The following is a 26,626-nucleotide window of genomic DNA, read 5'->3' as shown; positions in this document are numbered from 1 at the left end:
CACCTCTCCTTGTTATCCCAAACCCGCAGCGCTGTTGCCATTGATCTTCACATTGCCTCCTTTCCAAATCTCTCCACGCTGCCATACGCTGTTCTCTCATGAACCCGCAGCATCCATCAACGTTCATCCGTTCCCACGCAGTCACCATCTGCTCCTCCACGTTGTCCAGTTCTCTCACCAACCTATGTCCCTCTGCCTGCGTATTCCATTCTTGTCCGCTGCACCCTCCTCTATCCTCCCTTCATCACTGCCATACCTGCGTGACATCCCCAGCCACCACGCAAACCTCAATCAGCCGCTCCTTCACCCTATGCAGCTCCACGTTGCCCATCCGCTGCTACAATGCTCCATGCATCTTCCATTCCACGCTAAAACCTGCAGTCCCCACCTGCAAAACAAACGCTCTAAATCCTCACGTACATCCCTCGTTCCCTCGTCGCCGTCAAAGACCTGCGCACAAGCACAAAAGTGAAAACAATATGCTCGAACTATTTTTATGCTTTAGTTTACTTCTTTTATGCGTTCATTTAGGGTTTAGATTTCCTTTGTGTTTGATTTTATTTTGTATATATTTCTTTAGACTTAAATTTTAGTTTTTAGAATTAGATTTTTTTTAAATAATTTTTTTGTTTTGGATTTAATTTTATTTGTATATATTTATTGTTTATTTTAAAATTTCATTTTCATTTAGTTTAGAGTTAGACATTTTTTTTAGTTTAGTTTAGTTTTATTTAAAAATAACTCAAACAAAAAAATCAAAAAATATAAAAATATAAAAATATAAAAAAAAGGCATAAAAAAGTTCATTTTAGGTTTTTGATTAGACTTTAGTTTAGATTAGATTTTAATTTTAGTTTTGTTATATTTTAAATTTAGAACTTTATAGCATAAAAAATAATAAAAAATTAAAAAATATAAAAAAAATCTTAAAATCATAAAAAGTTTTTTTAGGTTTTGAATTTAGTTTTTATTTTATTAAAAAAAAAAAATTGAAATATTTTGTCACATTTAGTCTTGGCATATTCACTCAAGGATTTGTCACATTTACAATTTTGGTGTATCTTTTCCGCTAAGGCTAAAATTTTTAATATGGGATTAATGTGTCATTTTTATATAGTTAAATGCGCTTAAATTTTATCTAAAGATTAGCTATATGAAAGTGGTAACTGGTTAGCATTTAAATTTTATGGTTATTTAAAGCATTTGATCTTTTGAAGTTTAATTGCTAAAGCTTTGTGCATCTTTTGAATATCTTGCATCTGGTGAAATTAATTATTGCTTGATTGTTTTAATGCTCATCATATGCTAGACATTTCAGTAAATATTTTCAAGCAATTGTCGAAGGATATTTCTATTTTCCAAGCAACAGCGAATTAATCACTTGGTTTACATTGACTCCATAAGGCACCGGTATTAATCATTTTTGATCAAATTATAAATCTTGAGCCTTAATCGAGTATTTGATTGCCTTGCTGTGTCTCCCAAACTGGCTAGTTCCCAGTTGGTCTTCCTTTTTCCCATAGAGTCTACCCCCCTTAGCCTGCTTCAGGGAGATGGCTTAAATGGAGAGATCGGGGATCAGGGTGACAGCCCCTGGTTTGAGCGTTGTTGCACTGCCTAGACAATCTGTGCGACAACACTGCCCATAGCACTGCCACTGCTAACTGTTGCATTGCAACTCAGTTAATGAGAAGTAAGTAGCTGATCTCCCAACTCTAACATCTTTGTTAGGCCAAAAACACTCCCAATGCTGAAGCTCCCTCTGTCACTAACAAGTGATCCCTCTCTGACCTATGCGTTGCAGCAACAACTCTGTGCATCTCGCATTGTTGCCTTACGCTGTCCTAGGACTCCCGCACTGTAGCTCCCTCTGTCACTCCATCCGCATTCGTCTTTACCGACATCCACCAGTCCTGCTACTCCTCTTCAGGGCTCTTGTAGCAGGGTATAATCCAAGAGGTTGGGTACCTTAAGGATCCTGCTCCTCATTGCCTGTAGTCCGTCTGACTACAGCTCGATATCTCCCCACTTCCTCTCAAGTGGCGCATGAGCACTCATGGCACAATCATCATCTGTATTCACTTCTTTCTTCGCCCTTGTTGGTGCAGCCTTGGTCTCAGAGGTCTCTCCCTTGCTTTTCTTCCTCGGTCACTGGCTCGCATAGTGACCCATTTCCCCACAGTGGAAGCATTTGACCTTGGAGAGGTCCTTCTTCTTTTGTTTCTCCTGCTTTCCCGCAGATGCTAGCGCAACATCCTCCTCTTCCTCCTTCTTGATTCTAACCCCCCTGTCGCTACTTCCTGCCTTGGTTAGCCTTCTGATCTCTTCTTGACGAAGAGTTGCCCATAGTTCCTCCTAATCTGGAAGGGTCGACCTGCCCAGTATGCTCTAGACAAATACTTCCTAATCCTCTGAGACTGCATTCAATGTGGTCCTCACCATCATCTCCTCATCTGGCGTGGCCCCTATTGAAGTTAACTGATCCCGGATGTCCTTCAATCGACTGAGGAAGGTGTCAATTTGTTCTCCCTTTTGCAATTGGTATGACCACAACTAATTTTCTAGTAGCATCTTCCTTTGCACGGAAGTATGTTGATACAATTTCGTCAGGGCCTCCCACATCACATTTGCCGTGTCTTTTTCGGTAATATGTGGTTCTACATGGTCCTTGACGCCGTCAAGGATGATGCTCTTGACCCTCGCCATTGCCTCCTGGTATTTTTTGTTCTCATCTGAGTCAATTGGGATCACTATCGTGTTCAAGGTGAAGTGCTTGAGACGATTCCTGTCTAGAACGGACAAGATCCTGGCCTTCCAGACTACGAAGTTTGAGGCTTTGTCCAGTCTATCCTGATCTCTTACCCCATTCACTGCCATTTCGCTTCTCCTCTTTCGGCTCTTCCGATTCTCTCTACTTCCCTCTTGGAAGTTCTTGGTGTGACTCCCTTTGAGCCTCGATTTCCCTCCTGGAAACCCCTCTACCAATGACGAGATGCCCCTACTCTAATTGTTAGTCCAGCTGCACCACTGATCCGGATTCTTGGCTAAAAATCCTCAGCAACAACTTCCTCCTCCTTGGTCTTGCCCTGTTAGGTACTGTTCTAACCACAGTACCCCACCAGCTTCACTCCGCAACTTACCCACAGCCTCCTATGCCCCAGAAAACTGAAGGTTAGAGCCTCTAGGCTCTGCGAAATCCTGGCACCAGCAAAATCCACACCTCCTGGCCACGGGCGTCAATCCTTCCTCACTGAGAAAGATGACCTGCCACTGTGAAGGTCGAGTCTACTCCTCTCTGCCATTGCGCTGATCCTCTTCCCGACTCAAACTGATGACGCAGGCACTGCATCACCCCTTCCTTGCTGCTTTTCTGCTAGGAACAACTTTTGTCACTCGGGACAACTATTTTTGTTGTTGCTGCTCTACTCAGCTGACACCCTCAATTATCCTATGATCTGCAACCACGCTCTGATACCATGCTGGAATTTCTAAGTCTAACTGTTAGAAATCCTTCCTGTACTTTCTAATTTATTTCTTCGTACTTGTTCTGTTAATTAACAAGTTATTTACCATGTAAATACTGAAAATAAATACAAGTACAGTCTCAACACATACAGGTCATCAACTGAAGGAAAAAAACAAGCACACAAGTGACACCACTATTTTTGGACTAATGTCCCTGAAAAACCCCAATGTGGGAAAACCGGTGCAGCTATCTGAAGGTTTTATTACTATGTAGTTTTAGAATACAATCTGGGTGCTAGAAATGGCTCACCCAACAGAGAATTCCCTTGACAGTAGTACCTCTCAGTCAGAGACAGATATCAGCCCCAATCTTCCCCACGAAATCTCCCAGCGTCAGCCTCTAGGGTCTGCGTCAGCCTCTATGGCCCAACGTCAGCCTTTGGAACCTCTGCATGTCCCACATTGTCCCTCCTCAGGCTCTGCATAGCTCTTGGTTGCCTCTACGTGGCCTCTGACTGCTTCTGCGTGACCTCTAGATGGCTCCGCGTCAACCCTCTCCCGACTTTTGCATTGATGCTCCCGGTACTATCTCTGCCTCTCTACTACTGCATTCACTGCCCCTCAGCTGCAACTCTAATCACTCCTTCGATTTCCTCAGCAAGCCCTGCCCCACAAAATCGAATTCTTGATCAACTCGGTGTTTTCTCCAAGTGACCCTCAAGCCTCCTCTTATACTTTTCTCGTTGACAATTCAACGGCTGAGATTAAGTCCCTAATCAATGGCTAAGATTAGATTTGGTTTAATCGATGACTTTTGGACCATTCTAACTCAGTTTTCTACTTACGGACTCCATTAAAAATATTAATTATTTTAATATCTCCCAAACTGGTTAGATTCTGCCCAAACCATTTCTGGGTATTGGAGATCTCATGTGCTTTAGCCTCTCCACCAATTTTTGTGACTACAGCACATTCGATGCTACCCCAAATCAACAATAAAATCATTCACTAGGCACGTTAAGTCTTTTCTACCATATTTTAAGGCTTAAATTAGCCAGTTTCATCAAAATTGGATACTGATGAGTAATGTCCTTGGATGATCAAAGCAGAGGCAACAACTAGATGAGGCAGCCGAAACTAGAGGGCATTATTAATGATGAGGATCCCAATATATACGATGGTGGAGCATTGCTCGCTATTTATGCTTGTCATTTAAATTTTCTTGCTCAATTATTCATAATGCTTTCTTTCAAAATTTCAATATAATGTGCTATTTATAAATTACAATTGTAATATCACATTTCTCCATTTCCAAATTTTTGAGGGGCCACATTTCCATCATACTCATACCCATTTCCCCATATCATGCAACCTAGTTGTGAATCAACCATGGATTGTATTCCTCTTTTGGCACACACAAAGGCTTGTGTTTCCCATGAAGACTAGAAAATGGATTCCTTGAGTAAGAAAATGTCATACATATGACATGGATCTGAGATATCACAAGTCAATGACATAGTAGAAATGATGTGACATAGATATCCATCCTGAGATTGAGTTTAAATAGAAGATCTTTAAGGGAAGCTGTCTCTATGTTATGAGATTTGTCATGCAATAGATAGGCAAGGGTTGTAACTTCATCAACGTAAATAGTTCTACTTGATTCAGCCTCAGATGTAATGATTTGAACTTTAGTTTCATTGTCACCATTATTGAAAATAGTTCCTAACTTCCAATTGTTGTCAAATATGACCTTAAGATTTTCTTCACAATGTAAAAGAGTATTTACAAGCAGCGTATGCGTAAGTGATGAAAAGTTCCTCTTTTTCCTTCTCAAGCTACACATTGACACAAATAATAATTGTTGTGATATGTCTTTACTCTTGTCCAAAACCAAGGTCATACTTGTTTGCATAAATGCATAAACAATTTAAATGTGATTGTCACCACTAGTAGCAAGGAAGATTTGAAATATTTCAAGGACGAGATTATCACACTGAAGGTATTGTTTTAATTTTAATACACCATGTATTATTTTGCCATATAATTTCTATTAAAATTTCTTATGTTGCTATGAACTACCAATTCTTTGTGAGAGTTAAAATGGGGAAAAAATGAAGGGGAGCAAAGGGAACAAAGCTTGATGCTATTATATGTTGAATATAGGGACCATAATAATGAGCAGACAAAAACAATATGTTGAAAGAAGGAATAGAAAAGATAAATATACTTTAAATTTATCATTTCCTCTGTTTATCATTCCCTTTCAAAATATTTATCTTATTGTTGGGTACGACCAGGAACTGCCTCGGGAAAGAAAATTGTGACGGGGAAAAAAGAGAAAATGACAACAAAGCCAATTAACTTTTGACTAGGTTATTCCATTTTCTGCTTTACACATACTAGGACAATGGGAGATCCAGACGGGGAGCTGCACACTGTCAACAAACTGTATTGCTTACCATCTTGTCTGGAAATTTCAGACACACTGAGGTCTAGTATTTTACCCCATGCTAAGTTGTTTATTTGGCCTAGCAGATGTTTGCCTATTTTTACCAATGGTTTTGGTGGTATCTTAATTTCTCCAATGTTTGCCAAATTTTACCGATATTTTCTTGATTTTTATGAATTTATTTTTTCTTTTCCAGACCCTGGCTGATTTTATCCCATTGCCGATGCTTGCAACATTGCATTATATATTAATTATGATATTATGAATTCAATAATTCTATCTACTTGATATTGAATCCTAGCCATAAGATGCCTGAAAAGTATATCAAAACATCTAAAGTCAATATATTTGACCCAAATTTTTAATCTTATAAATTCTTTCTATGCATAAATGAAAAAAAAAGGGACAGAGAAGTACCTGGAACTATAAAAATGATGAAATATGGTACCATTGCCATCGGAATGAAAAGTAAGGTTAAAATAGAAATAGCCCTGTAGCACTTTGAAAACACGAATGAGAGAGGCAGAACGCAATTTAAATTATATAGGTACTTTTGGGATAGAAATTCAACTACAATTTGGATGATATATTACAAGAACTCTACTAAAATTCAAATGAGATGTTTACCAGAAAATTACATACCCCTGAGCACTACCGAATATGAAACTGAGAACATAACTTAGAAGTAATAGGGACGGCAAAATCACCACCAGCAGCAACATGATCACAGGGATTGCTTCCTATAATGGAAAAGCATATTGGTTAGAATACATATAATGAGAAATATTACTCAAAAGCTGTCACCTAGGTTCCAATTGTATTTTCAAAATACTTTTCCCAACAAGATAAACATCACCAAAGAAAACAATTATTATGAAGTCATAATGTGGAATTATTGCATTTTTTTGGATAAAATCGTGATGCTTATTAGGTTAAACCCTGAGCATGACTAGTTATGCAGCTTATCATTTTTCTTCCCCTTATTATATCTCTAGTTACTGAGATCATATGAGTCAATGTGATTATTGTAGCTTTGGAAGGTCTTCTGCATAAGCTGGTGTCTTGCATGCAGTCCTCTTTAGGTGGTTGTTCGAGAGGAGCAACTAATATTGTCTCCTTCCTAAGTTTAAACTTAGGAAAGATACAGTGATTAATTATTTGATTAATGTAGACTTTGGGCTAATGTTTTTCCCATAGTTGATTAAAGAAAGCTAGGATTTAATGCTAGCACACAATCACATTTGAGATTAGGGATTTGGACTATGGAGAATTATAAAAGCAGCCTAAAGGAGAGGATGAAAACAAAACATAAGTGATAGAGAAATCCAAGAAGAGGTTTTTTGAGTAATTCGCAAGAGTAATATTGCAGATTTTTGTAAGAGATTCATAGGGGTTGAAGAAGAAGGAAAAAGACAGCAAGAGAATTTTCTGTAGTTGAAGAAATTAGCAGGGACCTGCACGTGTCAGACAACCATTCATTTGTTTGCAACAATGAGGCTGTGCATGTGAGACGAGAGGGTTTTCTGAGCAGGCCGAGCCTACATGTGACGTGGTAGGTACTTTCCAGGCCACACGAGTGGATGTGCAAAGGCTTGAGGAGGTTGAGTGGGTTGCTGATTTTGGTGGATGAATTTATCTCAGGTTTTCTTGTAATTTCTTTGTAATTTTTTAGAACCATTTTCTCTGTATAAGGAGCCCATGATTTCTCTGAGATATTAAATGATGAGAAGTTGGAGGGTAAATTTCTATTGCTGTCATGTCTGATTTTTTCTGAGTAATTTTTTGTTTTAAATTCTATTGGAAATTGCTAATTTAAAGGTGCCAAGGTATTTACTGTTTGTAGTTTTCAAAATTAATTTACAACGGAAATTAAATTATTGCGTAGAGAAAATTTCCAAGGATAAAATAACTGCATGAGATAGTAAATCTACAATTGGCACTTAAAACTTAACATGGTATCAGAGCTAGAGCAAGCTCTGTGAGGAAAAGATTAGTGGACAAGGGTTTCAAATAGCAACATTATTTTACAACATATTTTTGACCAAAAGTTTTGTAGCTGGAATCAATTTGGTAAAGATGGCAACATCAAGTCTGAGATTTGAAGACAGGTTGGAAGGGGCTACAAAATTCAATTCATGGGAGAGGATCACACCAGCTTTGATAGGCAATACCCTATAGAAATTTGGTGATAAAGAGATCCAAGTTCCTTTGGATCCTACACAAGTAGTTGAACACAATCTTAAGGATGTGAAGGCTAGAGGATCATATTGGATGTTGTGAAGGATAACATAACCCTTCACTTCACAAGGGAGCAAACAACTCATCGAATGTAGACAGCCTTGTTACCCACCAAAAGTGGGTGGCCCCATAGGGGAGATTTTCTCCTACCATTCTTCCAGCCAGCAACCAGCAGCCCCCTAACAGACACTAGGAACTGATGATGATGTGCCATTCATTTCTCCGCCACTTGCATCAGTCATATGTTTCATTTCCCATTTGGAATGAACGCATGCTGGAAGGTGGACTTATGATCAAAAGGTACTTTATTGATTTTGCAATCAGGTGCTTATGCTTGTTTGTATTTTGGGCATTTGACATCGATTATGGGGTAACCTGGAAGGAATAGGGGTTTTGACAATGATCTTTTTCCCTCGCCTTAAATTGGGGTTTATCTTTCATCCTAGTCCAGTGGGACCTCCCCTAATGGCCCAATGGGTATAGGTGGGGCACTACTTGGGAAACCATGATTGAGATAGCATAGTCCCATCTCTCCCTATTCCATATTTATCGCTTTCCATCTTACATTTCAAACCCTATTGTCCACCTCCCTCCTTCGGGTTCAACTGACCATTGATTCTCAGGGATTTGGCACCATACAACCTGATACCTGGGTACGGCCCAAAACTTGGCCCTAGGAGGCTGATGCAACTAAAAGAACTAGAAAATGCATATACTAGCCACAAGTTAAAACAAAAGAAGATCAAAATGCAAAAGATGGATGGGACATACACATTAGCACGTGGCCAAAAGCCTAGCATGAGCTCTACCTCACTCATTATAGCCATCACCCGATTCTTGAGCACATGTCGTTCTTCATATTATGAGAAGGAACCCTTGCATGTCCCAGACCCTAGTGGGAAATGAGTTGGATCATACAAATCAAGCTCTAACCCTTGGGCTATGAATAGTAATACAAAGAAAAATCAAGAAAAAGTAAAAGCCGCACAAGAGGGGCGGAAAAAGAAATGCCAAGTTGGAAACTCATGCTTCCATGATTGCTCCCTCCCCACACCTACACATTCAGGATGAGAAGCCCCATCATAGCTGGTCCCTTTGACCATGATAGTTGGCCATGAAGTCTTCTCCCCTTCATTTCATCATTATTCACATGAAAGCTATCAATCGAAGGGTAGACCAAGGACATGTCATTTCCCCTTATGTCCTAGAAACACCTAATAGGGTTGTCTATTAGCCACTCCTACCTAGGAAGGTAACACTATAACAAGTTCAAAGCCTTGACTTTTGAAGGGAAGCCTTATTTGAAGTGCCAAATTTCCCATTACTTGCAAGCTTGGTTCACTTAGATGCAAAAATGACTAAATGTACCTGATGATGTAGATGTTAGCACTAGATATTGTGTGTAATTGTCAAGTGGTTTCATCATGGCTTGGGAAACTTAATTGGGGCTCAAATGCTTCAGAGGAGCATATTGGCACCCACAAGTGAGGCGTTGAGAATAGTGTTGTAGGAACCATCACCTGTCCCCCGGATCTGGAGGCAGATTCACGTCTCGGACAAATCTGCCATCGCCAAAATTTTGTGGTTCCTGGGCTTTTGGAACCATGACAGTTCCGAACCGCGATTCTATAGGCTTGAACTGCGGTTTCAACACGGTTCCGCAAGTTCAAACTGCAGTTTTGCAAAGATTCCAAAAAACCGTTCACACAATTTCATCGGACACTTTTTTTTTCTTTTGAAATTTTTGAACTATTATGTGAGGAACTATGCTTCTCGAATACTCCAAAGGTGCCCCTTGATGCTCCCTAGACGATTCCTGGATGCTCCCTAATGGAAATGCTAAATTCTAAAAGTAAAAGGATGAAAATGAAAGATAAAGGAAAATGTCAATCCTTTTACTTAAATTTTTAACATTACCATGAAATGACTCAAGATATTTAAGAGTGGTTCCAACCTCATCAGACTTCATATGGAGAAAATAAAATTTCATATCCTATTCAAAATCCCGCAGACTTAACAGTTTTCAGTGTTTCGGGACTAATTGGATTGTGGCATTACATTAGATTATATCATGTATGAGGGTATCTGATTGGCATTTAATCAAGAGCGCCAAGCCCTATATGTACCCCAATGTTGGTGGTATTGATTATTGAACTCGTTTGTCAAGGCCTTAGCAAAAATATACCCTTCACTCAAGTCAAAATCATAGATCAAGCATGTTAAGTTTTCTCAACCATATTATAACACATGGATTAGGCTATTTAATCAAAATTGGGCAATGTTGACTAATATCCCGAGATAATCAAAGCAGAGGAAAAGGCTTGATAAGAGGAGAGGAATCTAGTCTCTAGATGGTTGATGCTAGAATAATTAACCATTGATGTACAATGGATGCCATATCTATCTTGATTTATGTACAAATATGCATGTTTTCATATCTTCTAAAACTAATTTTGTTTCCAAAGGTTTTTGGAAAATGACGCTTCGATTCCAAAAAACGTCCCCACTCTATGCAACACTAGTTGAGAGCCATGGGTCTCTGAGCAGTAGTAGAGCATCACACATAGCCATGGGAAACTTCAACACCCACAATGTTCCAACACTTTGCCCTACATTGATGACTTTTATGGGATGATGCACCTAGACCAGGCATGTGCCCAATCAACTTAGCACTTCATGCGGGTTGGCAACTGAATCCAATGTCCAAAGGAGGATGGTCTTGCACCTTGAGGCATAGGAGGGCTAGCACCACCTTGAGAGCCCTCAACGTTGGAGCAGAGAAAGGCATTTTGACCACTTGGAGACCCATGAGACCACTTCTGTTCCCCAAACCCAAAATTGGGGTCCACAAAGGGAGATTGACAGAGCCCTAAGGGCCAACCTGTTGAGAAATCTAGGGCAATCTGATTAGGGTTTATTTAAATTTGATTTCTCTATTTCAATGACACATTTTTGTGATTATATTATTGCTTCAACATTACTATAGCATTCAATTCATCATCAAGACAAGTGCCAATAAGAAGATCACAATGCAAACAAGGAGACACAAGAAATAGGCTCAAAGCCAAGGCAAAACCCCTCAACAGGGGAAAACCCAAAAACTTCTCTTCTTATAGAAATTACAAAAAAGACTTCCAAGACCGAGACACAAACTAGAATCACCAAGATCAAGCCGGTGACCAAGAATATATGCCTCTGATGATCAAACATCACCAACCTGTGGAAACCCTAAATCAATCCATCCACATAAAATTTCACTTATCTGGAGTAGAAATAAACACACATAGCTCAGCCAGATTTTCTTCTCACTTCGCTTGCCCTCTCCTTCTCTTCTAGCACCCTCGAACTTCCCTTCTTACCTCTGAACATCACTATGGATGATGTATTTCAAGTGTGTTTCTGAGATGTCAAAATCATCTTTATTTATAGCCTTCTCATTAGCTAGAAGGGTCTTTTCAGGATTTCAGGATTAGGGGGTTACAATGTTTCCATTGGATTTTGTCATGTATTAAGGTATGGAACTCGTATTTAATCAAGAGCACCAATCCCTCTATGTGCCTTGATGTCAGTGACATTGGTTGTCGAACTCCTCTATCATGACCCTACTAAAAATGTACCCATCACTCAAACAAAATCTTGACTGGACATGCTATGTTTTTTCTATCTTAGGTTAATGCTTAGAGGGTGATATTAATGACAAAGATCCCTATACAGATCCAAAGATAATGACAAAGATACCTCTGGATATTAATTCTTAGAGGGTGATATTAATGACAAAGACCTTGATTTTCCAACAAGACTAAAAAATTAGACATTTCTCGTGGTGGCAAGAGCCCCAAGCATTAGCAATAGATAATAGATTTACTTGTCTTTTCTAATTTCTAGTAGTTTTTATAACTGTTGACTCTTTCATACTCGTTATGATATTTTTTGTAAACAATATATGACAATTTAAGTTTGAATTTTGAAGTTGGCAATTATAACTCATAGGTAATGAATTATGAATATGATGCTTCGTGAAAGTTGAAAGTTGTTTCATTTCATTTCATTTTATAACATTTCATTTCATGTTAGAATTTTTATATAATTTTGGGGATCAATGATGATAAATGTTATGTATTGAATTTTGAAAGCTTGAAACTTTAAGATTGATGAATCATGAGACTCGATATGTTGTACGTTGCTAACTTGTGGACGTGGTTGATGAAGATTATAACTTCTAGATCATTGATGTTATATGGTTCAATCTATGGTTTAATGCTCTTTATATCTAATTCATCGTTCTACATGATTTTGTCAACATATATGCATCAAAATATATAAAAATATATATTATATAAAAATTCGCTCCAGATTGGGTTGCTCCCCACCTCCGCTCCCAAGTAACCTTGATAAAAACCTTCTGGACAAAATGTAATTGTAAAAAGAATTACTTTTTAGTCTAGAAAGTCTAGGAAACTCCAAAAGTACAATTCGACCCTGGTAATTACAAGTCGACCTAAAGGAGGGAATTAAAGGCTATATAAAGAAGCAATTCAACCTCATTTACCACTCACTCACTCAAGAAGCTCGATCTCTCAAGAAAAGAATTTCATTAGTAGCTGAGAAGCAGGAAGAAGAAGAGTGAAGGTCTAAGAGAAGAAAGAAGGATCAAAAATCTTGTTTTTGGGCTCTATCTCTCTCACACATGAAAAGTTCTAGGGTTTTTGGTGCTGCAAAAAAGACGCCAAAGTTGCAAGTACGATTTGCAGGAAGACGAAGTGCAACCAGAAGGAAGAATACCCCACCTTGACCTCGATGACCTTGGGAAGAGTTGTCTTGCTCTATGAAGGTCTCGGGAGGAGGCAATATTAGGGTTTCCAAAGAAACTGCAAGGCTGAAATTGCAGGGTCAAAGTTGCACGACGAGTTGCAGTATTGAAGCTGGCAGGTCGAAGTTGTATTTTTGAAGCTGGTTGGTGCAAAATCAAGGAAAGACTAGTTGGAGGGTTGACTTGGTACTTGGAGAAGGACTTGATCTAGGGTTTGGGCCTTTGTGTCTCAATTGAAGTAGATTCTAAGAAGAAAAGAGTTTTCCATGTTTTCTCCTTGCAGGGATTTTTCCCTGGCTAAGAGCCAAAATTTTGTGTCCTCTATTGTTGCTTTGTTCTTGATATTTGTTTGATGAAAAGGTCTAACAAAAGAACATAAAGAAGATTAATTAACTTCACAAGCAAATATTAAGGTTAAGGAAAATAAGAATTAATAAGTTGCCACTTTGCATTTCCCAACATGGTATCAAAGCTAAGGTGAACAAGGAAGGTAGTTGGAAGGACACTAGAAGGAATTACATGTCAAGGGGAAGGAAAAAGGAAAACTCTCAAGGAAATCCTGAAAAAGATAACTTCAAGAAGGATTGTCTCTTGAAAGGGATCTAGTTGGAGACTCCTTAGTAGACATCTTTAAAGGAAGCATCAAAGGATCTTGTCATTCATCACTTTTGGAAGCTATTGTTGGAGGAATCTGAGGGGACATCTTTCAAGAAGTCTCTTCAAGGAGCTTGAAGGCATCAAGAAGGTTGAAGACATCGTCAAGGAGAATCTTGGTTATTAAGTAAGTATCATATTATTACATCATGTCTCAATTTGCAGGTCACATGGGTTCTTTCTGCAAGGAGAGCACTAAGCTTGTTTGAGCATCAAATTATCTAGCATGGAAGAAAAGGGTTGACCTAATACTCACAGAACAAGAAATAATGGAGTATGTTAATGGAGAAATTACTGAACCTAGCAAAGACAAGACACAAGAACTAGAAAAGTACAAGAAAGGGGAAGTAAGGTCTCAAAGGATCATAGTTGAATCCATTAAATATTCTCTTGTTCCATTTGTTGCAAACTTGAAAACTTCCAAGGCTATGTATGACAAGCTAGTGAACTTGTACTCTGTAAGTACATCAGGACAAAAGATGTCTTTGCGGAATAAGTTATATAGAATGAAGAAATCAAAGGATGAGGATATGGCATATTTTCCCATGAAAGTCTCTTAGTTAAGAGACCATCTGCAAGGGCTTGCAGAAACAATTTCTGATTCGGAAGTGACCATATGTGTACTAAATGCATTGCCACCAAAATGGAGCAGCTTTGCAACAAGCATCTACTCCAAGAAAGATTCAACTCCTTTTGATGAGTTGTGGGCTCTGCATCCTGGAAGAATCAAGGATCAAGGTAAAAGATGACAATGGATTAGATGAACAGTCTCAAGCCTTTCTAGCCTGAGTCAAGAAGTTGAAGAAGGGAAAGTTTGGAATGTCCAAGAAGAAAGACATGTCCAATGTTCAATTCTTTAAGTGAAATGAGTTTGGACACTTTAAAAGAGACTATCCAAGCCAACAGAACAACAAAAGAAAGGAAAGAAGCGAGGCTCACATAACTGAAGAAGTAGGAGAGCCTGAGAAGAAGTCGAAGAAGGAAGAAGTGAAGCATCTCTACTACTGAAGAAGGCTCACTAACTATCAGGTTCTTTATAAAGATTAATCTTTCCTTTAGGATAGTATGTTTTTCATAAGAAGCATTTGATAGTAGCATATTTAGAGTTTGCATGAATAAGTTTCTTTCTAGATATCATCTAGATAGATAGATAGACCATTTTTTCTTAATGTTCATCCAAGCATTATCTAACATTATGTTAGAGGTTGTCACATTGCTCAAGTGGATCATTATGAACATAGAAGGACCATCATCTTAAAAGGTCCTTGGAAAAGACATCATGACAAGGGCAGTATACATTCCATGTAATGTGGAATCAATACTGTTAAAGGAATGAAGGAATGCAATGGGTCAGGTTGCAGGATCACTTTAGAGCATGTAGCTAGATGATTGGATGAAAGCATAAGAATGCATGTTGAAAGTAAACTTCGGATAAGATTCATGTGAATAGGATCCTATGAAAATAGAGTTGGCCATAAATATGCATAAGTATATGGATATATGATGCTTAAAAAGAATATGATTTGACTTACTTAAGGATGTATAAAAGATTAAGACTTTCTCTAGAATATGTAAAATAATGATTAACATCCAGTATAATCTCCGAAAGAAAAAGTTGTAACTTGGTAATCAAGTTCAATCCTTGGGCACTCTGATGCATGAAGGAAGTTTCAAGTGGAGATGGTTGATGAGGATGTTGATGGAACGAGAAGGTCATTATCGTGAGGTAAGTCAGATTTTTAATTATTGTTGGTTATCTAGTTGACATGTTATTTGGTTTCCTGGGAGAATGTCGCGAGATGACAGTTGAGGCAAGTTCAACTGTATGAATGGAAATGCATGAAGAATGTTGAGGAAAGCTCACTATTTGGTACCTGACAACTACGAAGTCAAGATGTGCCCATCTTAGGATTGGAAGGTATTTGTGCGAGAAGATCACCTAAAGCTCAAAGGAGATCACTTTCATAAGGAAGTCGTGATTAGCTTGAAGTTTGAAAAAGGCTCAATGCAATGCCTTCATGGCGAAGATGAAAGTGATGAACAAGAAAGATGACTTGGATATTGTCACAAGATCAAAGGAAATGGCTCCATGATACCTTGAAAGGAAGCATGTTCGATGCAAGAGATGCAAAAGAAAGAGGGAGCCATGTAGTTATTAAGATCAAGTAGTTGGTACTCTTACGAAGACAAGCTATAAGGCTTGTGATGTTGATTTCCCAAATAGAAAGGAAATCTGGGATCCCCTCTGGTTTTGAGAGGAAGCAAAGGAATCTCCTCGAATAGGAGCAAGGATCTATTCTCCAATCAAAAGGAAGAATATGGAAGTCCTCTTTGGTTGAGCGGGAGTGATGTTAGACATCACATGTGCATTTTCCTCTTCTAGTGATGAAGAGAGAATGGCATTTTGAAATGTGTAATTAGGTTTGGTCTTCATAATATTTTATGTGCTATTGATTTTATGTTTTTGATGTAAAAGAGAAATAAAATTATTATTGTCATTTTGTAAAGCATGGGGTTTCATGCTCAAAATCAATTTGTTTTATGTCAAGGCACCCATTGTGTGATTTTAGGGCCTGTCATAGAGTCAAGATGTCAAAAAAGTCATAGTCACATGTATTAGACCCTATTGGACATTTTGTAACAAGTAAAAAGAATTATTTTTGAGTAAAATGTGTCAAAAATATCCCTCTAACACCAAGTCGACCTATAGAGAAAAAGCCGACCCTATTTAGGGCTATTCCTACTCCAAGGAAGCCTATATATAAGAAGCATTCAACCTCATTTGAAGAAGACCATCCAAGGAAGTTCAATCATAAGAAGAAAGAAGTGAAAAGGCAAGCAAAGGTCAAGGAAAAGCTAGAAGATAACAAGTAGAGTCTAGATCTGAAATTTTTGTGTCTATTTCTCTCACATGTGCGAAGAAGATAAGGTTTTTTCAGCTACAAGGCCGAAATTTCTGATCTCTCAATAAGGACCTAAAATCTGAAGTAAGGAAGCTTATTTGATGGTCTACTGGCCTAGAAGGAAGAAGCAACTCAAGCGAAGAAAATATAAGACTAAAAAAAGTCATAATCACCCACACATGTGAAGTTGCAGCAGTTTTTGGAAGGTCGAAGTTGCAACAGTTGCTGAAGGGCCGAAATTCGTAGCTGAAAGTTGTTGAAGAAGGTTTGACTTGTTTAACTTTAAGAAGCAAGCTCATCAAGAAGGAAGGTTGACTTGGACTTAGAAGGATCTTAGTTTTTGGTCTAAGGTTCTTGGAATTCGTCATTTGAAGATCTATAAGAAGAGAAGAATTTTCTCTAGGTTTTCCTCTCCAAGAGAGGTTTTGGCCCAGTTAGCAGCCTACATCTTGTGTCCATTTGTTCTATTGATCTTCATGTGTTGGTAGATGTTTGATGATAAGAACACTATAATAATTAAAAGAAGAAGAAGCAAATCATAAATACATCAAGTTAAAGTAAAGAACATCACAAGCAATTATCAAAGAAAAGAGAAATCACCCCTAATCTAGCTGCCCTAGATTTCTCAACATGGCAGCAATGTTTGTAAACCGGAACCGATGACCGGACCGGTCCACCTAATGAACCGGTTTACCGACCGGAACCAGTCTAACTGGGACTGGTTTGGTCTAAACGAACCGGTTTTAGAAAAATACATTAAATAATTATTTTTTAATGAAAAAAACTATTTTTAAGATTTAAAACCATGATTCCAAGCCAATAGAGACAAAATATGCAAAGATTGCTCATTTATATACCATGTAAAGGTGAATATATCAAAATGGCACCGAGTGCAATACATATCATCGACAAAATACATAAGCAATGAGGCTCTAAATGGCCTCTAGAGTGCAAAAACAAAGCCTACAAACTATGGGGCCAGTGGCCTACTACAAGACTTCAGTGTAGACTCTACATATATGATAATAGTAATACTATAATAGTGATCAACATTATCACTTGAAGTTGAAACTTCTCATGAGTCTCAGTCGTCATGATCAAACTCAGTTGGTTGAGTCTCGACTCCCAAACTTTGCAGTCACAAACTTCTCTATTGGTTCAGTGACTTGAGTCTCAAACTTCTGAAGGTATTCTGCCCTAATATGCCCTATTATTTCATTTGGTGCTCCACATGGCTTTACATGGCCTCCTATCCCAACCAAGTGTTGCTTGAACCTGTTAATACCCCCTCCTTGAATGGATTTTTGGCAATATTTGCAGATCATTTTGCCATCAATCATATCAAAATGAGCCCATGCAGTATCTCTGGCTTTTGGAGGCATGATGACTCCCTGGATGGTAGATCATAGAAGTGAGAAGTTTATAACACAAAAAAAATTAATTCATGGACAACAGTCAAATAAGGAATTTTCAAGTGCAAATCCTTACCTGGAAATGCAAACTAGCTTCCTTAGCCTCCTCTTGAAGATGGCAACTCCACTGACAACTACACACTATCTCCAAAATAGCTCCAACTCCAACTCCAAGATGACTACTTCAGCAAAAACTCAACACTCTCCAAGCTCACAAACAAACTCACAAACACTCACAAACACTCCAAATCAGTTGTGTGAGACAAATGAGAGTGAGAGGGGCCTCTTATAGCTTGGAGAGGGTGTTTTTGGAGGGAAAAAACCCTTAGCTCCCCCCCAAAACCCCTAAACCACAGTCAGAAATCCGCTTTTTGCAAGTTATGGGGGGCATGCCTAAAACCGGCCGCCGGTTCCGTCCTAAACCGGCCGGTTTTCACCGGTTAGGGCCAAAAATTGGAGAAATTGCCTTTCCAACCGAGTTTTTTGGCCGGTTTAGACCGGCGGTCTTGCTAACCGGTCGGTTAGACCGGTAACCTAGATAACCGGATTCGTCCTAGAGGCCCCTCGAATCCCGAATCCAACGTGTCCGATGCTATTCTGCCCTGATTCGTGTCCAAATCCAATGACACGTCGTGTCCTTTCCTGACTCGTCGAATCCGAGGTCGTGTCCCGATTTTCATCTGTGTGTCACGATTTTGGGAATCGTGTCCTGTTTTCCAGGACTCGCTAGGCTCAAAAAGTGACCTGTGCGGGTATGAAAACGCTGCATTTGGTCATTACAGCCACGCATATTTTCATTTGGCAGCTTCATGATCAAGTGTAGGCCCTAGTATTGATATGCTATTCATGGTAATGTTAAATTCTTAAAGTAAAAGTGACATTCTCCTTAATCTTCATTTTCATCCTTTTACTTAAATTTTTAACATTACCATGAAATGACTCAGGATGTTTGAGAGTGGTTCCGGCCTCATTGGATTTCATATGGAGAAAGTAGAATTTTAGATTTCATTCAAAATCCAGTAGAATTATCAGTTTTTTCAGGATTTTAGGATTGGGGGATTGCAATGTTTCCATTGAATTTTGTCATGTATTAGGGTATGGAACTCGTATTTAATCAAGGGCACCAAACCAGGAGCTTTTGAAAATGTCGCTCCCACTCCCGTTTTCACTCCTGCTCCCCACTTTCGCTCCCGCTCCCGTTTTCACTCCCGCTCCCTGCTTTCGCTCCCGCTCCCAAGTAACACTGTTCCTGATGATATGGGTCTGGACACCAGTGTTGAGTTGGCATTGGCCAACATGTATCTCAATTATTCAGTGCTAGAGCCTATTAGATTTGATGACTTAGAGGGGTCATCCTCCACACTAGCAGATGCAGAGGCGACTATGGATACAGGGGAGGAGGAGGATGCAGAGGAGAGCAGTGGGGACCATGATGATGAGGACAGTGATGTTGATTCTGATGTTGATTGATGCCTTGAGGCTTGTATACCTGTAGTTGTTTTATATTTTCTATTTCTATTTGCCATTGGCATTGCACCAGCACTACCTATGTAACACATTTTGATTTGATGACTTAATGAGAAAACAACAGTTGTCAGTGTGTTTATCTTACTATCTTGTAGTTGTAAGTTGTCTTTCAGATATGAATTATGAATCATGATTTAAATTATTAATAGATTTATCATTTATGTGACTAGTACCACTGACATTTATTTGAATTTTGTATGTACTATGCATGCTAATAGCTATAGATGAAGATCCATGTTTGAAATCAATAAATTTGTATCGTTAATTAAAATTTGTGTAAGAAATATCTAATTTTTAATATATATATATATATATTTTAAATATATATATATATATATATATATATTTTAATAAAATAATATATAACGAATCCTACATGTCCTGTTCCGGGGGGTCAACGTGTCCGAATCTGACACCACGAATCTCGAATCCTACGTGTCCCGAATCCCCGTGTCAGGTGACTTAGCCGGTAACCGGTTTTAAAAAACGGTTTTAAAAACATTGCATGGCAGAGGATTGGATAAGCATCTATGGTTTCCTTGAGGATATAAAATCCAAGAAAGGAAAGCTACTAACACTCTTTGAGAATGGGACAAGCATTCAAGAGAAGAGTGGTCGAAGAGGATCGATATTCTTTGACGACTCAAGTATGGAGATCCAATATAAGAATAGTCCTAAAAGAACATACCATGTGAACATTTGGTTGGGGTATGTGCCTTGTAGAGGTAGTGTGTTATCACACGTAAAGCCTCCTAGCATAATGTTCTTGAATAAAGTAGAGCTTGTCTAGTTACGCCTCAAAGACAGTGCTAGTCATAATGATGCTTATAGTATGGTTTATCAATCTGACTCTTCTTATGAGAACTCTTCAATTTGAGAATGGTGTTGTACTGGTTGTATGATTATGAATACCTCCCTAGTTAAGAGGGAGTGTTGAAAATGTAACTAGTTTTCGTCTTCATACTTATTGTTGTACTCATTTCAATATGTATTCTATGTAACAAACAAGAGAAGAAAATAAAAAGTTTTTATTATTAAAGCATGGGTTTCATGCTCATTATTGAGGGTACTTTAGGTAAAAACATGTTCTTCATGCTTCTAGGGCTTGATAGGTCTTAGGATTAGAATTTATTGTCATGAGTCAAAAGAGTCAGCATCATGTTTATAAGACCATTCCGTGCAAAATGTAATTGTAAAAAGAATTATTTTTTCGTCTAGAAAGTCCTAGAAACTCTAAAAGTACAAGTCAGCCTTGGCAGTTACAAGTCGGCCTAAAGGAGGGAATTTGATCCCTCGGAAAGGTTATATAAAGAAGCAGTTCGACCTCATTTAGTACTCACTCACTCAAGAAGCTCGATCTCTCAAGAAAAGAATTCGATCTGTAATTGAGAAGCAGGAAGAAGAACAGAAAAAGTCTAATAGAAGAAAGAAGGACGAAAAGTCTTGTTGTTGGGCTCTATCTCTCTCACATGTGTGAAGTTATAGGGTTTCTAGTGCTGCAGAAAGAGGCCAAAGTTGCAGGTACAAGTTGCAGGAAGACAAAGTGCAACTAAAAGGAAGAATACCCTACCTTGACCTCATTGACCTTAGGAAGTGTTGCACACATTTTGTCAAAGTTCCAAGGAAGCGGAAATGCCCAATTTTTTCAACACAATCAAATCACATATATGCCATTCTTTAAGTTATGCAATGTAAATGATCTTAGTAAAACCTTGAATCTATCTAACAACCTAGGCAAGCCTATAATTTTGATGAAGAATTTCATCCTAGGAGGTTTTTTTAACCTCCCTGATTACCTATGTTTCTAAACACGGCTAATCAAAAGAGTTTTTTCCCTCCAACTTAAACCCTAAAGCTAGGGTAAAATTTATTGTCAAATTATTAGGTGAGTCCTAATATTTTTAGTTGAGTCTAATGTAAAAGTGGTTTGGGAATAATTTAAGCTAGTTGGCTTAATTATTTTATTAGAAATCACTTGGTTTACTACATCATATTGTGTTCCAGATGGGTTGTGTCTTGACGGTCTAAGCCAAATGTGTATTCCCTTTTTGAGTCTTGTAAATGTAGAATCTTAGTTATTAGAGGGTCTGAAAAATATTAAATCCCCTCATGTGTAAATTAATTAATTTTTCTGGCAAAATAAAATTAAATCCTAAGCCAAAATTAATTAATTAGAGTCAAATTTAAATTGTCTTAGGAAAATAAATTCTCCATATGCAAAAATTCGTGGGTCTTAAGAGAGTACATTTTTAAAGGTTCTCCACCAAGGGAATATTGTATATTTCAATAAAACTTGGACCCTTGGACCCTGGTGGTTAAGTCAAAGTCAAATTTTTGAGGAAATTAACTCAAAATAATTAATTTTGAGCTAATTAAAATGGAATTAAATGATAAATTCGAAAATTCATCAAAAATAAAAAATCAAGGGCCAAGATTAAAAGATCTTGAAGTGTTTATCAATGGCCAAGATTATTTTGAGAAGCATCAAAGAAACTAGCCATTATCTTTCCATTTGGAGGATTTATCTATAAATTATAGTCATTTGAGTCTCTAGCATCTTGATCTCTGGCTAGAATATTGTTGTTGAAGCATTTTTGTAACCTATTGTCCCGTTGGGAACTATTTTTTCTGCTATAATAAAAGACTTTGGGGTGCAACTAGAGGTGTTTTTGTTCATTTATTTGTCGTATGTATAGACTACCAGCGTCCTATGTTGTGCTTTATGTGATTATTTTGAGATAATACATAGTGTTTGCGGGTACTCAATCCTTGGTCTCCAAGTTCATAGACTATGGGCAAGGATCATTTTGCTTGGATCCTTAGTTTTTATATAGTGGATTAAATCCCCGCTAAGGTTGTAGTCAACATAAATTTTCTGAAGCATTTTTAGTCATTCATCAAAGGAAAAATGTTATAAAAATTCCTTTTACAAAATTCATTTAAAAAGCGTCTGCTTGGGGTAACTCAATTGACAATGGCCATGGAAATGAAGTCTCACCAAACCAAAAATCTTGGGTTCAAATCTTGTGCTATTCCCCCCCCCGGATCGGGGTGAGAAGTTTGACATGATGAAGATGTAGTCTTACCAAGCTTACAAAAAAAAAAATTATTTAAAAAACTCTTGTATAATTTGTAAAATTATTTTGTAATTTTAATTGAAAATGATTTGTCTAACTTGGGTTGGCGTTTTTATATTTATTTTGTATATATTTGGGGTTTGGGTGTTGTATTTATATTTTTTGCAGGTTCGATCAAGGGATCCAGTGAAGGAAGAGCCAGAACTAGGCCCTTGGGGGTAAGATCTAGGCTCTTGAAAAAATTGCAAGGCTATTCATTGAAGATTTCGCAGCAAAATTCAAATCTGAGGAAGAAAAAAATTCAAGACAAGGGTTTTCATTTTTCGGGCCTCTTGGGCCATGATCTGGCCTCCTCAGCCCCTGCGTCAGCTCAGTGACCCCTTGCGTCAACCTTTTTCAACCCATTAGGACTGGTTGTGAGGCCTAAAGGCCTCTTCCTTCTCTGTCCTTCATTGCACAGAGGGTTTTAGCCCTTCTCAGGGCTAGTCGTAGCCTTTTGGGCCCTCGACCTCCCTCCAGAAAGCTAGACGGCTGCCCTTAAGGGTTTTTCGTGGCCATTTGAGGCCCAAAACCCCCAAGGTCCTCCCTTTTGAGCCTCGATTACCCCTGCATCAAGCCTTTGAGGCTCTTTCTCCCCAGTGTTGCCTCTTTCCGGCCTCCTCTTGCCTTTTCTACCACCGATCTATCACTCTATCCCCCTTATCCCCAAACGTTGGCCTGCCTAGTGTTGGATTTTCTTGGCCTCTTTTGTCCTAATCTGCCCTAAAACCCTCTTCTGATTTTTCAACAATAAATACTTGGTGGTTTTGTAGGTTTTAAAGCTCAAAGAAAAATATTTTTCAGGTGGCAACTTGATCCCAAAGTTTCAACAAATTTTGACCAAGGGATCTTCAAGGTCTTGGTCCTAGGGTTTGACCTCTAAACCCTAGTTTAATCTTTGTTTTATTACAACAGTCATATCAGTAATAATTAAGCCCTAAAATCACATGTTTAATGGTCAGAATCACCTAAAATTGTAAAATCTAAATTTTCATGGCTTTTGGTCACATGGGTATCTTATAGATCAAGCCTAGATCTAATTTTATGCTTTGCTGGAATTTACTGCATAATTGAAAATTTCAGACCTAAAATTTCTCAAGCATACACTTGAAAAGGGTCAAAACTTTTAATTTTTGGTTTTAGACAAAGTTTTACCATTTTTAGGCATTTTGGGCATTGTCTTTAGCATTGCTAGCTTGTTGATCTGTCATCTGTTTACTGCTGCAATAAACATATCAGATCTGAAATTGGATGAGTCATACTATCTAAAATCCCTAAAAATTCAAATTTTCAAGTTTCAGTGCATTTTTGTTATTTTTGGGCATTTATTTTTGGCATCATTAGCTTGTTGACTAGTGGTTATTTATTGCTGTAATTAATAAATCAAATCTGAAATATCATTGAATACATCATAATAAAGTGGACTTAGCAAGTTAATTTTCATTTGTTCGTCATCACAAAATTTTATGTTTCATATGTTGGGCAAATTTCATGATTTGAAGCGGTTTCCTTATTGTTGTCATAACATTAACACAGTCTGAAATTTCTGAAGTGTTATTGCTGATCTAAATCTAAAATTGGCTTATCTCATCTTGGTTTCAAAGGTTGCCTAACTTTGCACTCAAAATTTGAAGTTAATCTTGCTGATGAATAAAGTTAACTTGGGCATCTAAGTTTTAATTTGCATAGTATCTTGTGTTGATAATCATTGGTGGATAAGTTGATTTACATAAACATCTTGTGGATTGACCTATAGTTGAATTTTTTACTTGTATCCATTAGTATCTATCGTGTTCAAGATTGTCTTCTCATCATTGTCAAGTACTCTTGTAATAAGTTGATTCTCACTAAGTACTTAAGTAACTTAAACAATCTTAACTCAAGATAAATTTCACTCACCATCTTGCATTAAGCATCCTAGATCTAGCTTGCATTAATAATTTACCTCCTAGCATAAGCTAGGTTCATAGAAATATGGGGCAACCCTTCTCATCTAACTTGAGGGGTCTCGGCAACTCTTCAGTGGTTAACACGATGACTTTGCAATCGTCAGAGCCAAAGTCTCTGTAGCGCCGGAAGCACCGGGTGACAAGAGCCTAACAGAAAGTATCGTAAATCAGGCCCTAGCCTACTTCTTGGTTGCCTCCTTCCCACAACCTACCTTGGAGCCCAGCTTCAAAATAGTTAAGGGAAGGTTACATTTAGACTAGACATATATTCTAAAACTAACCAAGATCCTTCCACTTCACGTAGATTTCAGGATTTGCATTTCATATAGGTTAATCAAGCATTTAAGCAGCAGGTGTCCATCCAGTCACTTGGTTTCAATTTGTAACAAGCAAGAATTGTGACTCCATTAAGGCACTAGTCGCATTACTTGAAACTCTAATCTAATTCATAAATCTTGCTCTAATTTAACCAAGTGTCTAGGCCACTCATCCGTGTCCCCCAGGCAAGTTGGTCCCTAACTTGTCCTCCTTCACTTCATCTCATAGGGACTACCCCCCATAGTCTGTTGTTGGGAGACAACTAAAATGGAGTGGGTGAGGATCAGAGTGATAGCCCCCGCCCTAAGCAGTTGTCGTGGGTGCTTGTACAATCTAGGCGACAACAAGAAGAGTTATCTTTCTTTAGGAAGGTCTCAAGAGGAGGTAGTATTAAGGTTTCCATAGAAGCTGCAAGGCCAAAATTGCAGGGTCGAATTGCAGGATGAGTTGTAGTATTGAAGCTAGCAGGTCGAAGTTGCAGGACGAGTTGTAGTATTGACGCTGGCAGGTCGAAGTCGCAGTTTTGAAGCTAGTTAGTGCAGAATCAAGGAAAGACTTGTTGGAGGGCTGATTTTGTACTTGGAGAAGGACTTGGTCTAGGGTTTGGGTCTTTGTGTCTCAATTGAAAAAGATTCTAAGAAGAGAAGAGTTTTCCAGGTTTTCCCCTTGGAGAGGGTTTTCCCAGGTTGAGAACCTAATTTCTATGTCCTCTATTGTTGTTTTATTCTTGACATTTGTTTGATGAAAATATCTAATTAAAGAACATAAAGAAGATTAATTAAGTTCACAAGCAAATATTGAGGTTAATGAAAATAAGAATTAATAAGTTGCCACTTTGCATTTTCCAACAAGTCCTTTTGGGAGTGCCAGTTTGCCAGGTAGTGTTGGAGGTTTCATGAGGATTGGTTTTCAGGGTTGATTCAAGCCTCACCATGCATTTACATGACTTTGGCATTCTTTGATGGTCTCAACTTCACTTATTATGTTCAAAAATGATCTGTAAAATAATGTCAAAGCTAGAACTTGATATGTTTTGGAAGAATGTTGAGTATTTTTCCCATGAGGCACATATATTAGTCGTCCTAACTTTCATTGGAATAGGATATTCATGTAACTCTTATGCCTCTTTCTTGCAAAAATCATGTATTTTTTATGAAATAAGATGCATTGAAAAAGGATTCGGAAACAAATATGAAAATACCTTTCACTTGCTATGGAAGAATGGGAATTGGTAAGAAAATAAATTTGAAAATACATTTCACTTAATATGGAAAAATGGGAATTAGTACAAACCTTAATGAATGGAGAATAGCCAAACAAAGCTCCCACAATTACTGCCATTAATGATGCCATGTAGAGCAGTGTAATATCCGTAAAATAGGCTGCTACCCAGTAGGCAAGGCTCTTCATCCCACTGATGCGAAACAGACCAAGAAGTCCCAATTGCTTATCAAGAACTACCTGAAAAGGCGTCATTAAATGCTTAAAATATATTAGAGAACAAATTTTAAACACCAAATTGGTTAAGTGAACAAATATTTGGACGGTAGAGCATAGATATCTAATACAAGTAGGTTAACACATCCATCTAATATTTTCACACATCTGAATTGATTAAACAAATCAAAGTGAAACTGGGAACAGCAAATGCCCAAAATCAAGTTTCAGATCAACAGTTAACATACATGTGTTTGGGAACAGACAAACAAATCATGGTGAAACTAGGAACACAGATGATCAAAATCATATTGAGGTTATTAGATTGCATCCATGATAGCAATA

The 26,626-nt window shown here is 38.0% G+C and overlaps 1 protein-coding gene across 1 annotated transcript in view; it reads right to left on the bottom strand.

Annotated features, from left to right (window-relative positions):
• The window catches only part of LOC149149590 (uncharacterized), a 528,411-nt gene that overhangs the window by 188,462 nt on the left and 313,323 nt on the right, over positions 1-26,626 (bottom strand). The window contains exons 12-14 of the mRNA XM_089442525.1: positions 26,138-26,305; positions 6,560-6,657; positions 6,335-6,408 (exon numbers count right to left, since the gene is read on the bottom strand). Coding sequence (XP_089298651.1) covers positions 6,335-6,408; positions 6,560-6,657; positions 26,138-26,305 — 340 coding nt within the window. The remainder of the gene's footprint in view (positions 1-6,334; positions 6,409-6,559; positions 6,658-26,137; positions 26,306-26,626) is intronic.

The sequence above is a fragment of the Pinus tabuliformis genome, chromosome 9 (genome assembly GCF_031772625.1).
Source record: "Pinus tabuliformis cultivar Carrire ecotype Pingquan chromosome 9, CPIR1, whole genome shotgun sequence".
Classification (NCBI taxonomy): Eukaryota; Viridiplantae; Streptophyta; class Pinopsida; order Pinales; family Pinaceae; genus Pinus; species Pinus tabuliformis.
Note: the sequence above shows the minus strand (reverse complement) of the source record. Positions and strands in the feature narration are given on the sequence as shown.